Source organism: Amphibalanus amphitrite, unplaced genomic scaffold, assembly GCF_019059575.1.
Source record: "Amphibalanus amphitrite isolate SeventyFive unplaced genomic scaffold, NRLGWU_Aamphi_draft 000062F_arrow, whole genome shotgun sequence".
Taxonomy (NCBI): domain Eukaryota; kingdom Metazoa; phylum Arthropoda; class Thecostraca; order Balanomorpha; family Balanidae; genus Amphibalanus; species Amphibalanus amphitrite.
The window spans coordinates 1,130,584-1,143,930 of NW_024881558.1; the positions used below are offsets into that span (position 1 = coordinate 1,130,584).

The following is a 13,347-nucleotide window of genomic DNA, read 5'->3' on the forward strand; positions in this document are numbered from 1 at the left end:
GAGCGCTAGCGAGCGGGCAGACAGTCAGAGAGAGACGGTGCGGCGCGGATTGCTGTTCGGCTGACGATGCTGCTGACGTACCACGTTGACGGATTGACGGGCTCCGGAGCGCATGATCAGCTGGTGCCCAGTGCGTCGCCGCCGTTAGAGTTTATGTCGGAGCGCACACACATGATGCACCCGCCCACAGCAGCACAACAGGTGAGTAAACCCGCCCACAGCAGCACCACAGGTGAGTGACACGTGCCCATAGCAGCACAACAGGTGAGCAACAAAATAAGCTTTCCTTCACGGTAGAACAAGAGGTAAGAAACAAACCCGCCCACGACGGCACGAAAGGTAAGTAATACATCCATTCACGGCAGCGGAGCAGGTGGGTAACCGCCCACACAATAACCGTATGTAAGCATATGAGTAGTGGACCCGCCCACAGCTGCCTAACGGTAAATAGCGAAGCAGTAGTGAGATTATACGTTCCGGTAAGAAACTCTCACAACTTTCACTGAACATTTTTGTCAATGCTTCGAACCCCGGTGTACCAAACTGTAAGGCGACTGTTGATCTGTAAAATGAGTAAATATTATGCTTATTGCTTGTGTGCATCATAGTACATATGAACAATGCTGATGAGACATGCTCGTTGCACTGACTGAAGCAAACCCTGACGCACGGTGTTGTTGGTGCCCCCCCCCCCCTCAACGCCCCCCATCCACTCATCGATACGACCACCAAAAACTGACGTCTTGCTCTACTATGAGCGATATCACTGCCCCAGCAAATCAGAAGACCTATCGTACATAATACCATCCACCTATTTCACCCACTGCACTGCGGTGTTAATTCCACTGGTCATCTAAACACTGACCCAAGCCGAGCTGACAGGCTGCGACCCCCCCCCCCCCCCACCCGACCTGCTCCACGTCTGTCGTTCATCCAACCGCGCTCTCAGATGTGTTCGGTGTTAATTTGCATTCTGCACACGAATTGGTGGATCACATTCCACAAAACACGGCGTGCCAGTTCAGTGTTTCCCGATTCTCCAATGGAACTCTTATCTTCACTCGGTATTGCATGCCTCTTATACGGAACTTTGCGTGACTACTCCGGTTCAATGCATGAAGTAATGATGACTTTAGAGGTCATTGAAATAATGATTTCGATTTCATATTCAATTTAGTTCAGCTCGATACCATTTAACTGTCCAGATTTGCAAAGTCAGTGACATTTGCTGCTCAACGTTTAAATTGATTAATCTAGCCCCATTATCAAGTGGAGAGATCCCGTTCCTGATAGACAGAGCGCATTGTGTGATCAAACATTTTTAGAGCTGGATGACAGACAAGCGACTTTCCTTCTCTGACAGCGAGTGGGCGACCACTGAGACTGTTCAGTGGGTGCGTGTGTGTGTGGGGGGGGCGTATGCGTGGTCGTATGCGTGGGTGTATGCCGGGGCGTGGACGTATGCGTGCTGAAGTTTCCCATCGCATTGACGATACGTTTAGAGGGATCACACTTTGTCGCTAGTGAGACGCTCGTAAATGCCGTCCAGCTCACATTTCCTCCGTTTGTGTTTGTATGCAGCGCTGCATACCTGTCTCAGTCATGACGTAAACGTCTCTTTACCGACGGCGGCTGTGACGGAGGCACCGCCGGGAGACCTAACCCATGCCAGCCTGATGCAACAGCTTGTCGGGCCGTGCACTGTGGGGCCGTGCAGAAGGGTGCCGCTCCTCCAGCACTCAGGTGCAAATGAAAGGGCGACAAGATCAGGTAATACGATGACAGAGTCAAAAGGAATTAGGAAACCAGGTGGTCCCCACAGCACAAGACTGCCGTCTCCTAATTCCAAAGCACACCCGCCTCACAATTGGCACTAGACCGACAGGCGAAGTGTCTAGCTCCTGCAGGGCCACGTCACCGGCGGTGGGCGGACAGCGATCTACATACCTGACACTACCAATGCCGGAGACATTTGATAGTTTATTTCTAGACGACACAACCAATCATCCACCCAATCAAAGTCTGCGGGAGGCGGCTGAATGGGCCACTGAGTGTCGTATAAGGCATTGATCTTGTCGCCCTTTCATTCCCCCGAGTTTTGAGCAGCTGTTCAGCTTACAAAGCACCTTTCACGTCGAAGTCTGGCTGCGGCTTTCAGTTCACGTATCAAAGATCCCAGTGTGTGTCCGGACACCCACTGCGACCCGCGCCAGAGATCATGATCTAGAACCGAAAGCGCTGGACGTGACGAAACGAAACGCGTGCTTCTGGGGATGACGCAACGCCGCGATATCGCAACATGACGAGGACTGACCGATCCGAGATCGGAGCCTTTAATTAAACATCAGCTACTTTATTGAGTCACTTAATGGATGTAGATGAAAATGGTTACGCTGCTGTTTCGCAGCCAAGAGCAGTTTCACTATTCACGAGCTACTTATCATTCGTAATTGTGAGAGGCACTTGATATTGCTGATATGTCAAGAGCTGGCCCGCTCAAACGGACGTTCCGAAGGAAGAGTGGCTTCGTAGGAGGTCTGAGATTAGGACAATCTCTGCTGAGTCAATAGTAAAACAAACTGTCAGTAAACAAACCGATATGCTTTCAGAATGCGAACTCAATGTCGGTAGTCATATATCAGTCAGCCGTCCCGTATCTCGGCCCCGTCCCTACTGACCTTTTCTTTTCACTGTCCGGCAGGCAGGGGACGAGATGAGCACAGTTCTGCAGAAGAGCTGGGGCCCGCCGCGCCTCGACCCGCCCGAGGGGACCGACATGGACACACTCCCCGACAACTACATGGAGATGGCCGACCAGCCGCGCAGAGAGTCCGCCTCGCAGATCGACGAGTTTTTCACGTCGGCGGCGCGGCGGCGCTCGTCGTTCACAGCCATTCTGTCGGCGCTGCACGGCCGAGATGAGGACGACGTGTTCGTCAAGCCGGAGCCGGAGCCGGAGCCGGAGCCGGAGCCGGCGCCGCTGGCCGGCCTGCCGCCCGTGCAGGCGCCCCTGCCGCCGCTCTACCCTTCAGCGCTGCCGCCGCCCGAGCCGCGGTTCGAGTTCACGGCTCCGGCCGCGCCGCCGCCGCACCCGCCGCCGCCGCACATCAAGTGCGAGCCGGGCGTGTACAGGATGCCGTCGGGTTTCGGGGCTCCTCCGACCCAGGGCTACCACCCGGCGGGGTACGGGGGCGGGCCGCCGTACCCGCTGCGCTGCTACCTGCCGCCGACACCGCCCCACTCTGACCCCGGCTCGGCCAGCCCCGAGCAGCTGGCGGCCGCCGGCCGGCGCACGCCGCCGCCCCCCTACCGGCGCCACGTGGGCTGGCCGCCGGCGCCGACACCGCACCACCACCCGCTGGCCGCCGCTGTCGACGGCAGGCACCTGTCGGCTCCGACGGCGGCCACCAGCATAGCGCCGCCGCAGGCCACCGAGCCGCGCCGCTACAACCGCCGGAACAACCCCGAGTTGGAGAAGAGGCGCATCCACCGCTGCCACTTCACAGGTGAGGACAGAGAGAGAGAGAGATAGAGAGAGAGAGAGAGAGAGAGAGAGAGAGAGAGAGAGAGAGAGAGAGAGAGAGAGAGAGAGAGAAAGACAGAGAGAGCGGTCGCTGACGGGCACCGGGGAGGGGAACGGCAGGACCACCGAGTTCTCTAGAACAGTGTACCGAAGCATCACCATAATCGTGTTCTTGGACCAGTTTCACACCCAGCTTTAGTCTAGTTACGTGACGCGGTGCATGCCTAGATAATGTGCCGTGCGGGAAAGTGAGTCACGGCTGAAAACAGGTGTTTGCTGGGTGTGTTCGGGATTATGCTAACGGTCCGCGCACCCAGTCTGAATTAGTCACATGCGGCTCACGGCCAGTTAAGCTCAGTTCCCATGAGGTTGATACATTTACGGCATCATGTCGAGACTGTCTGACACGGGCAGCTTGCAGAAATACGACCGTATTTGCTCGGCTGGAGGTGAAATCCTTCACAAATACCTCGGTGACTTGCAATCTGCAGATATTATATCACCGACATCTGAGCGGGATAGATATCTGTGGTACTTACGTGAGAATGGCTGTCTTTTTTCAGGCTGCACCAAGGTGTACACGAAGAGCTCACATCTCAAGGCGCACCAGAGAACCCATACAGGTGAGGCGCATGCTGTTCGTACATGTTGTCCGTGCTCGGTTGCTTTATTCTGATGTTCATAATCCACACTACATTTATTTTTAGACGGAAAACAAAACTCTTGAAACATCGAGCATGATCCACATCAGTCATTTGATCCAGCTCGTCATACTTCTAACGATTCCCTTTGAGACTAAAAGGTTGTCCTGTGAAATCCACACAACACCGCAGGGATCGAAGCTATGCCAGCGGAACCGTCTCCTCTCGGACGCAGCGCACGTCTTGTGGTGGTGACGGACGCAGTTACGCCGATCTCCGACCAGTCCCTGCTCCGAGACAGGACACCACATAAGTCTCTCCGCAAAGTCACGGGCCGTCGGCGGCTCAGTGCCAATCCATCGCGCTCCGAACTGACGGCCTCTCCGGCAGACGCGCGGGCGCTTTGTCTTTCAAACTACCTGCGCTAGCGGTTAACAGCCCAGCTTTCCCGGAAGCTAATTTAAGATTCACCACCGATCGGCATGTCGGAGGAATGTATGCACGCGAGGCCGCCTTTCTCTAGGCAGGTTCTAAGCCGAAACACGATTATGGGTATATATTTAAACGTATTGATTCGACCGCCCATGATTTTTACCGACACTAATGTGCACAATCTTCTCGCATTGCATACATGCATGCATGATAGTAATATGCACCATGGCGCATAAGTGACGGTGAAAAATCATAGTACATTCAATCAACACATTTTTGCATAGCATTAAGACACAACGGATCGCTTTAAGGCCCATCGGCTCCGTCACAGCCAATCACGAATTAAACGTGACACAGAGAAAGTAGAGGAATGACTTGCAGACACTTTAGAAAGTCGATTTGCTGACCGAACGTGCCACTATGGAACGCATGGAGAACCTCTCTGGTCCTCCTGCCGAGCACTGTTCTAACGAAGACCGAACACCGGTCGTCAACTGTCATTCCTCGTCACGGGTCCACTTTAGCGTCGAACTGCGGGGCTGCGGCGGCCCGCCAGTCGCGCGGGGCCGCCACTACGGGCTCGGCGGCGGCGCGGCGTCTCGCGGCGGCCGCTGCCCTCTGCATGCAGATGAGGTGCCGCCGGCGCTCCGCGGCGGCTGCAGCTCTCTCAGCTCACGGAGCGGCATGATGTCATCCCGTGCCGGTATAAATAGCGTCCGGCCGGCCGCCGACAGTTGAGAGCTCGAGTCGCGCGACGTCCGCTGAAAACGGACACCGGCCACCGCACGGCACTTTCGCCGATATTTTCCAGGTGACGACTGGAATGTGGCTAAACGGCCGAAGGAGATAAAATTAACCTAGATATATGTCGTGAATGTCATGTATCTTAGTCCAATTTATAGTGGAGGTTATTTGTACCGTGTCCCATTGACGGAACGGAAACTGCTTTTTTAAAAGGTCTTTACAAATAATGATGATAAAACGCGCGACATTTCGAAGTAGAATAAAAACCACTATGTTTATCATTTGCCTCTACTGAGAAGCAAACGAATCGACTTGTCGCTCTGAAGTCATACGTCATGCATCGTAAGTGTTTCTTCGAAATTGAGGCAGTTGTTTACAGAAGCCTCCGCTATTCCCAAGTTGACGACCGACGCTGTTGATCTCGACTAAAACATTTCGTTTTTACAAGCCAAGACTGAGGCAAAACCGAAGATAAAATAAATTCTGACTTTTGATAAGTGACTTAATTTAATCGTTAATCGTTGAGGCGTATTCCAATTACTCGTCGAGTTAAATGAAAACAAATTTCAAAAGGATGTCCATTTATCTCGAAACCATTTTTCAAGAGATGGTGAGCGCAGAGCAACCAGACCCCGAGGCGTTCGAGCCCACCGCAGTATTCAGAGCAACTAATCGTCTGTAAGCGCAGGGCTGCCTCCGGCGCACCGCAGCCCATGCCAGTCGACCGCTGCTGCGTCCTCCATAACCCCACATAGCCGGCCTGGCTCGGATGGTGCACCTGCACCTTTCCTCTCCGCTCATGGCTGCCGGTGCACTGCTCGCGCGCGGCGCCGCGCGGCGCGCCGGTGGCGTATGCGGCGCAGTCTGCGGCGTGCAGCGGCGCACCGGTCGTCAGACCGCATTCCTCGGCGGTGATGTCAGCGCGGCGCGGCGCCGCCGGCCGATCGGCGGCGCTCGGACTGCAGCTGAGCGGTCGGCGGCCGGCGGCGGCCGATCCTGACGCGGAAGACAGGACGGCGACGGCTCGGAGGGCACTATACGCTATCAGCTCACCGCCAAGCAGCGATAGTAGCGTATAGATCAACTACTCTATTGATAGATCTGTGCTGCCGCTATCGGCGGGTTTGCAGAGCCGCCTCCAACACTTATCACTCGTCACCATCAAACAGTCCCGTGACCCAATTGCCGCCGTTCCGCAATGGCTATTTTCGATCTCGACGCGCTGGCACATTGCACGGGGGTCACATGCTCGGACCGTAAGGCGGGGCCACACCGGGCCGATCTGATTATTTGTGATCCCCTCCTAGCTGTTTATACTGGACCGGTCTGTTAATGCTCGTAGCGGCCATCAGGGCCTGCAACATTGCCCGTTTGACAGAAGGTGTTTACTCAGCGGAGCCAGCCGGTGGCAGTGGCCGCTGGACCGTTCTAAGATATCGCCGAGCCCGCTCTGTGATCTGTGCCGCGCGACGATCGGTGACCGAGGGTTCAGAAAGCGTTCGAATTACGAAAGGCCTAGGAGTGTCAATGAGATCAGAACTCGATGGTCGCTTTCAGACAGGGAGCTGCAGAGACGGAACAGATAACGAATAATTGCATTTTTATTGCTGACAAGTGACAACGACATAATTACCCGATATTATTACATATGCAATCCATAAGACTGCCACTTTATTGATTATGTTACAAAAATGCAGTATGTCTGTCGTGTGTGTATCATGGGCGCTACCGGCGCCAGACGTCTGTATTTACATCCTGCACATGCCAGTGACCCTGACGCGGCCCTCACCCCACCCTGAGCCGCCGCCGGCCCAGCTGACACCCGTCCGCTCCGTTCCCAGGCGAGAAGCCCTACCTGTGCTCGTGGGAAAACTGCAACTGGAGCTTCGCACGCTCCGACGAGCTGACGCGCCACGTGCGCAAACACACCGGCGCCAAGCCGTTCGTCTGCAAAACCTGCCATCGCGCCTTCGGCCGCTCCGATCATCTGGCGCTGCATCGTAAACGACACGAGCCCAAGGCGAAGAAGTAGCAGCGGGCGGCGGGAGGGGCGTCCAGGGAGACGCCCGCTCCGGAAGGTGCCCCGCACAGGTCAGCGGCACCGCTGCAGATGTACCGAGAGGGGCGGGCTGGGGATTCGAGCGGTAGGTAGACTTCATAGTGTTAGTGATGTGGATTTTGATAGGTGATAAGGTGCATGAAAAAGTGTACGAATGGTTTGTAGGAGGAAAAGGGTTACATGTGTTTCTAGGGAAAGTGTCACCAAACAATAAGAAGTGCATCAAAATCAGATCTAAGCCGTAAGCTCCATATCAAATCAAATCAAAGAAGAGGCTCGCTGCACTAAGTGCCATACATGTGCCAATTGATCATTTTCACAGTTGTCCGTAGCAGCAGACGAGGGCAGCCTCTTGTGCCGACCGTCGTACACTGACAGCCGGTTGCTGACGGGCAGTCACCGCTGGACCCGAGTCGGGTCGCCGGGGCCGGCGCTGCGGCCGGCGCGGCTGCCCTGAGGGGTGTCGCACCGGCCGCGCCGCCGGCCGTATGAGACCCAGTGGCCGAGCCGCTGGGCCGATGAGGCGACTCTTGGAGTGTCGCCGGTGCCGGTGGCCAGTCTTCAGGTATCGCCCCGCCGCCGCCGCCGCCGCCCGGGTCGGCCGCACCGCGCCGCCCTCCCCGCGGGGACGCCGCCCGCGCCGCCCGCCGTCCGCCGTCCGCCGCCGCGCCGCCCGCGACAGAGACGGCTGCTGACCGCCACTGTCGCGCCGCGGGCCGGCACACCACGTACGGACGCCCTCCGTATGGTGCCGCGCCCGGGACGTACGCGCACTGCGCGCAGTATGTCTGTATTTAGAGCGCGCTCGGCGGCAGTCGGCGCCGGCGCCGGCCGGGCCCGTGTCCCCGCGGCGGAGTCGCTCCGCGCGCCGCCGCCCCGCCAGGCCGCCGCGGCCGCCGGTGGCTGACCTGACCTGACCGCCGCCCCCGCGCGCACCCAGACCGACCGAGTACCGGCGGTGCTGCCGTCCGCTCCCGCGTGTCCCCCACGACCGTCCGCCACAGTCGCGGCCATCTCAGCCGAGCCAGCGCGCCAGTCGCGTCTGACCTCGGCCCCTGCCCCGCTCGGCAATCGTGTTCAATACTCACAGGCATACATAGCTGGGCACCCGCCCAGCCAGTGCAGAGCGGCACTTCAGTTCAGTCATTCCACAGTTCATCATGGTTCAGTCATTCAGTTCAACATTTTGTGCCATCATCTGTGTGCAATACGCATCATGCTGTGATTTATACATTCCACAAAAGGTATAATTTCAAGTGCCACAGATGGCTTTATGCGGCCGTGACTTCTGAAGATATGTTATTCTGGTGACGTTTGGGCAGAGAGGTGAGAGAGGATGATAAGGCACGAATATTTGTCAAGTGCCGTGGACGAGAATAGAAGCGAATGATTGTCCGTAAGAAAGAGCTGTCTTGCTTGTTAGGCGTCGTTGTTCTTGTTCTGTGCTGAGTAGCTGTGAGTAATTTTACGAGGTGCCATTTTGCATTTGACGCCCAGATGAAGGCTTCACAGTGGTGTACAATTTTGGTACAAGCTTTATATGTTACTGTAAATGGCTAACCTACTGACAATAACGCCAACCACAAAGACGTAATTCAAAGAACACACTAACTGTAGGCGTAGGCTAGCTTCCGGTAAACATCATTCCCTGACTGAGTAGAACTATCTCCTGTTTTTGTTTGATAACAAGTGCGCCGTGCGCTCTGGCCTCTGCTGGCTCTGCTTACCAGACGTACCGTCAGAAGTATCGTCCGGTCCTTCCTCAACTGCATATGCCTGCCAATCCTCAGCTGCCCGTCCTCCCGGTCTTTTGCTGCCCGTCCATCCACAGCTATGGTTCAGGTCTGCTGAAGCTATGTGCTGCCAGTCAATATACAGAGATGTTCAATGTCCATCCCTCCAAACCACAGCTCCGTGGAGTCAAACGGCGATCAACATCCCAAACCAGTGCCGTTCATTGACTGCAGTCCATCGGGCCAGTCGTGGAGATCAATTACATCGTCTACCAGGCTAGCAATGAACCTATAATTCCACCATCCACCAGGTTGACCGTGCATACCAATTCCACTATCCACAAGGCTAGCAATGAACCGAATTCCACTATCCACCATCCACGCCAGCAGTGCAGACCACCGTCCATCAGCCCAGAAGCTGAATTTTGTCATCCACCAGACCAGCAGTGTAACTGAATTCCACCATCTACCAGCCAGGCTAGCAGTGCAGCCGAGTTCCACTATCCACCAGGCCAGCAACTCAATATCATCATCCACCAGACCAGCAGTTTGGCTGAATTCCATCATCCACCAGCCAGGGTAGCAGTGCAGCCGAGTTCCACCATCCACCAGGCCAGCAACTGATATCATCCTCCACCAGACCAGCAGTTTGGCTGAATTCCATCATCCACCAGCCAGGCTAGCAGTGCATCCGAGTTCCACCATCCACCAGGCCAGCAACTGAATATCATCATCCACCAGACCAGCAGTTTGGCTGAATTCCACCATCCACCAGCCAGGCTAGCAGTGCAGCCGAGTTCCACTATCCACCAGGCCAGCAACTGAATATCATCATCCACCAGACCAGCAGTGTAGCTGAATTCTATCATCCACCAGCCAGGCTAGCAGTGCAGCCTTGTTCCACTATCCACCAGGCCAGCAACTGAATATCATCCTCCACCAGACCAGCAGTTTGGCTGAATTCCATCATCCACCTTGTCAGCTGTGGACTGATATTTGCATCCTGCCCCAAACCAGCAATGCAGGCAGCTTTCATCACCTACCAGCTCAGCAACGTGGCCCAATTTCACCATCGATCAGGTGCCGCGCAGGTCAATACCAGCAACCACTGCAGCCTAAAAGTGCAGCCTCTTTACAGCATCCACCAGGCCAGCCGGGTGTGCATCCTTTTCTGGTCGCCGAACAGGCAGAACCATTTCAAACATTCAAAAATCCATCAAACAGCTCTTTTCTGCCTGTCACCAGATCAGCAAAGCAGACCGACTCCTCAATCCATCAGCCCGGCATTGCACCCCACTCCACCATACATCAAACCAGCAGCACAGCCAGTTTCCAACCTGTACCGGACCAGCGAACAGCCCTGCCGCACCAGACGAGCTCGGTGCTGACGGCGCCGGCCGCTCAGCCACTGTCCCGGCGCCGTCTCGCTCGCAGCGCCCGTTTTCCCATGTGCCGCTACCATCGTGTCCGCATGTGAGCGCCGCTGAGCCCTATCTTATCCGAGGAAAGTCAGGCAATCAGTGTGTGGCCGCGCGGAAAACGGGCCGCTTGTGACACGTGGCGGCCCTGTCCGGCTCTCCTGCTGTTCCACCCGGCTGACGGTACCTGGCCAGACCCCCGCACCGCACCGCACTTCACCGCACCGCACCGCTCAGCGCAGAGACGCGCGCACATCGGCCCAGGCTGGCCAACAAACTCCGCGCACTGTAAATTGGTAGACGTCTAAATCTATCCAACCGAGTGATCTTCCAACTCCAAAGCCAAAGGATAAGCGTGCCTCCGTTTAGCGGCCCTCACGTCGCAGAGGTGTCCGGCGCGCTCGTTCGCGTCGGGAGTTAGCCCAGCGCTCAGGTCGCTACAGGCAGGACGACCACTACGCCAATCGTAATGGATCTCAGGGTAACAAGTACATACATACAAACGCCAGCCATGTCCAGTTCGGAGCCTGCCAACAGACTGTCAAATGCTTGAGCTTTTTTGTTCTAAAAAAGCTCCAAGCGAGACAGGTGTGCGCTGCGCGCGCCTTGCTGCCGCTGCCGCCGGCCGCCGGCCCCCGAGCCGTGCCGAGCCGCAGTCAGCGGCATCCAAGGCGCCCCGCGCAGCCGCCGGACGGGCACTGCCCGCCCCCGTCCGCAGTATTACACACCGGCTCCGACTGGCCGCTGTGTCGGCCTCGCCGGGACCATTTACACAGGCAGAGGGCCGTTCCGCCGGGCTGGCCCCGCGCGGTGGCCCGCACTCGCCACTAGACGCGCCAGCCGCTTTATATACACATTTTTATTTTTAGTTTTGATGTTGTGATGATGCATTAGATTCGGCTTCGCGGCGTCTCGTGAAGAGTGTTTTATGTCGCGGTGTTTGAAGCGCTGGTCGCCTGCTATGATCTGTGGGCCGATACCGTGCCCTGCCGCTGTGGCGAGGAGGAGGAGGAGAAGTAGAACACACTCTGTGATCTGTTCGTGATGAGGCTATGGTCCAGGGCCGTCCTTTGGTGTGACCGGGAACCCGGAGTCCCGTCTGTAGGCCGCAGGTTACGGCTGAACTGCCGTGCCGACTGTACTGCTCCGTACCGTGACGTGTACGGGTCGCACCGAGCCGTACCACGCCGTCCCGGGTCGTAAGGGACCGAACCGACCACTGCTGGTCGCTGGGAAGGTTTTCGCTGCCTCACCAATGTATTCGGGGGAAATTCGTGCTGTGAAAAACGAGGGACCACAAATGTTATATCTGCTCAAGCTGCTGGCATTGCGCTGCCACTCGTTGCGTGCCCACTATCGGAGCGCTCGCTGGGCAGCCGGCGCTCGGCGCTAAAGCATCGCTTGCCATCGGTTTGTGCTCGGTTCACGCCAGGCTGAGTCGGGTGAGCGCTGAGTCAGAGGAACTGAAGCGCGCATTTTGGGACGGGGGAGGGGCATAAGAGGATTGTGGCTTGTTTTCCTGCGTAGGTACTGCACCTCGTTGTGTAGGCGTGCATGGTTTACATGTGTGGGGATGTTTTTTGTCATGGAGTGATAGTTGGTGTATATCGTGGGAGCGGATGGTTTTAGGCTTAGCCGATGTAGGTGTAAGGCCACTGTAAAGTAAGGTGTTAGCTTATATGCGTGACAGAGGAGTGAATGGCCATCGCCGTGCATTGCGCGCCGCTTGTTGTTTGCAAGGTAGTATGAATAGCGTGTGAACATAAAATGTATGCGTCAGATAATTGCAATTCGTCTCAGATCACAAATGTCTCCTGTGTGCACGTCTAAAAACCTTCCCACACATCACACAACATTGATGCGCGTGAGCGAACGCCCTGACATACAAACACGTAAGCGCACACCTCCAAGTGTAGCATCGCGTTGGTCGTATGAAGTGGTATGATGTGAGCATAACTGCCTCTTATCGTGTGACCGATTGATAGTGTGAAGTGAGTGAAACAAAACGTTCGATTGTGCCGCGATGTGGCTTGAAATGTGTTACCTATCTTCGGAACCATTTGACGAAAGCTCGGCCACGTTTTTATCGTATGCGTGTTTGCGCGATGAGCGGGATACTGTTGACTTAGTTTCGTGTTATGTTTTAATCTGTCGGCGAATTGGCTTCGCTAGTGGTATAGATATGAGCTAGCTAAGTTGAGGCTTGTTTTTAGCTGAGTTCGTCGCGTGATTGTTTCGACGCTTGCGTTTTCTGCTTTTTACTGCATTGGGGAGAGCTACATGTCATGGGGTTTCAAGGGGCTCGCTTGGGTAGCGGACTGAGTGAGTGCATTTTCTCATGGTGTGCTGGTGAGCGAGAGCGACGCATTCATAATAAATTTACTAGTATATAGTTGTTTTGTGTGTGTGAAAGATCGAGGACTGATGGGGCGAGAGAAAAATCGGCCCACGCACCGATAGGGCACAAGCTCTGTCATCCGTTCTCTAGATGGCTACTGGCAAACCAGGTAGTAGCAAGACGAATCGATACACGAATGATATTCCACTCAAACATACGTATATGATATTATGTCACACGATCTGAGTCAGTGGTTCTGATTGATTCAAACGATTGATTAACACCATGCTGCAGCGCTTTTCATTTACAACTGACAGCTAATAATCAGCGTGTTTTTACGTCAATACAATATCGGCAAACAATAGGTATGCACTGGTAAATTGTTAGTGAAATGTTGAAATAATGGTTTGAAACATTCCAAATTCATAATAAGAAACGGCTGCTCTGCTGCAGTGTCTG

The 13,347-nt window shown here is 55.4% G+C and overlaps 1 protein-coding gene across 1 annotated transcript; it reads left to right on the plus strand.

Moving 5' to 3' along the window:
• LOC122378640 (Krueppel-like factor 2) lies at nucleotides 1-12,942 on the plus strand. The gene is made up of 4 exons (XM_043359894.1): nucleotides 1-201; nucleotides 2,702-3,506; nucleotides 4,087-4,146; nucleotides 7,182-12,942. The coding sequence occupies exons 1-4, from the start codon at nucleotides 67-69 to the stop codon at nucleotides 7,370-7,372; spliced, it is 1,191 nt and encodes a 396-aa protein (XP_043215829.1). The 5' UTR covers nucleotides 1-66; the 3' UTR covers nucleotides 7,373-12,942.
• The last annotated feature ends 405 nt before the right edge of the window (nucleotides 12,943-13,347 follow it).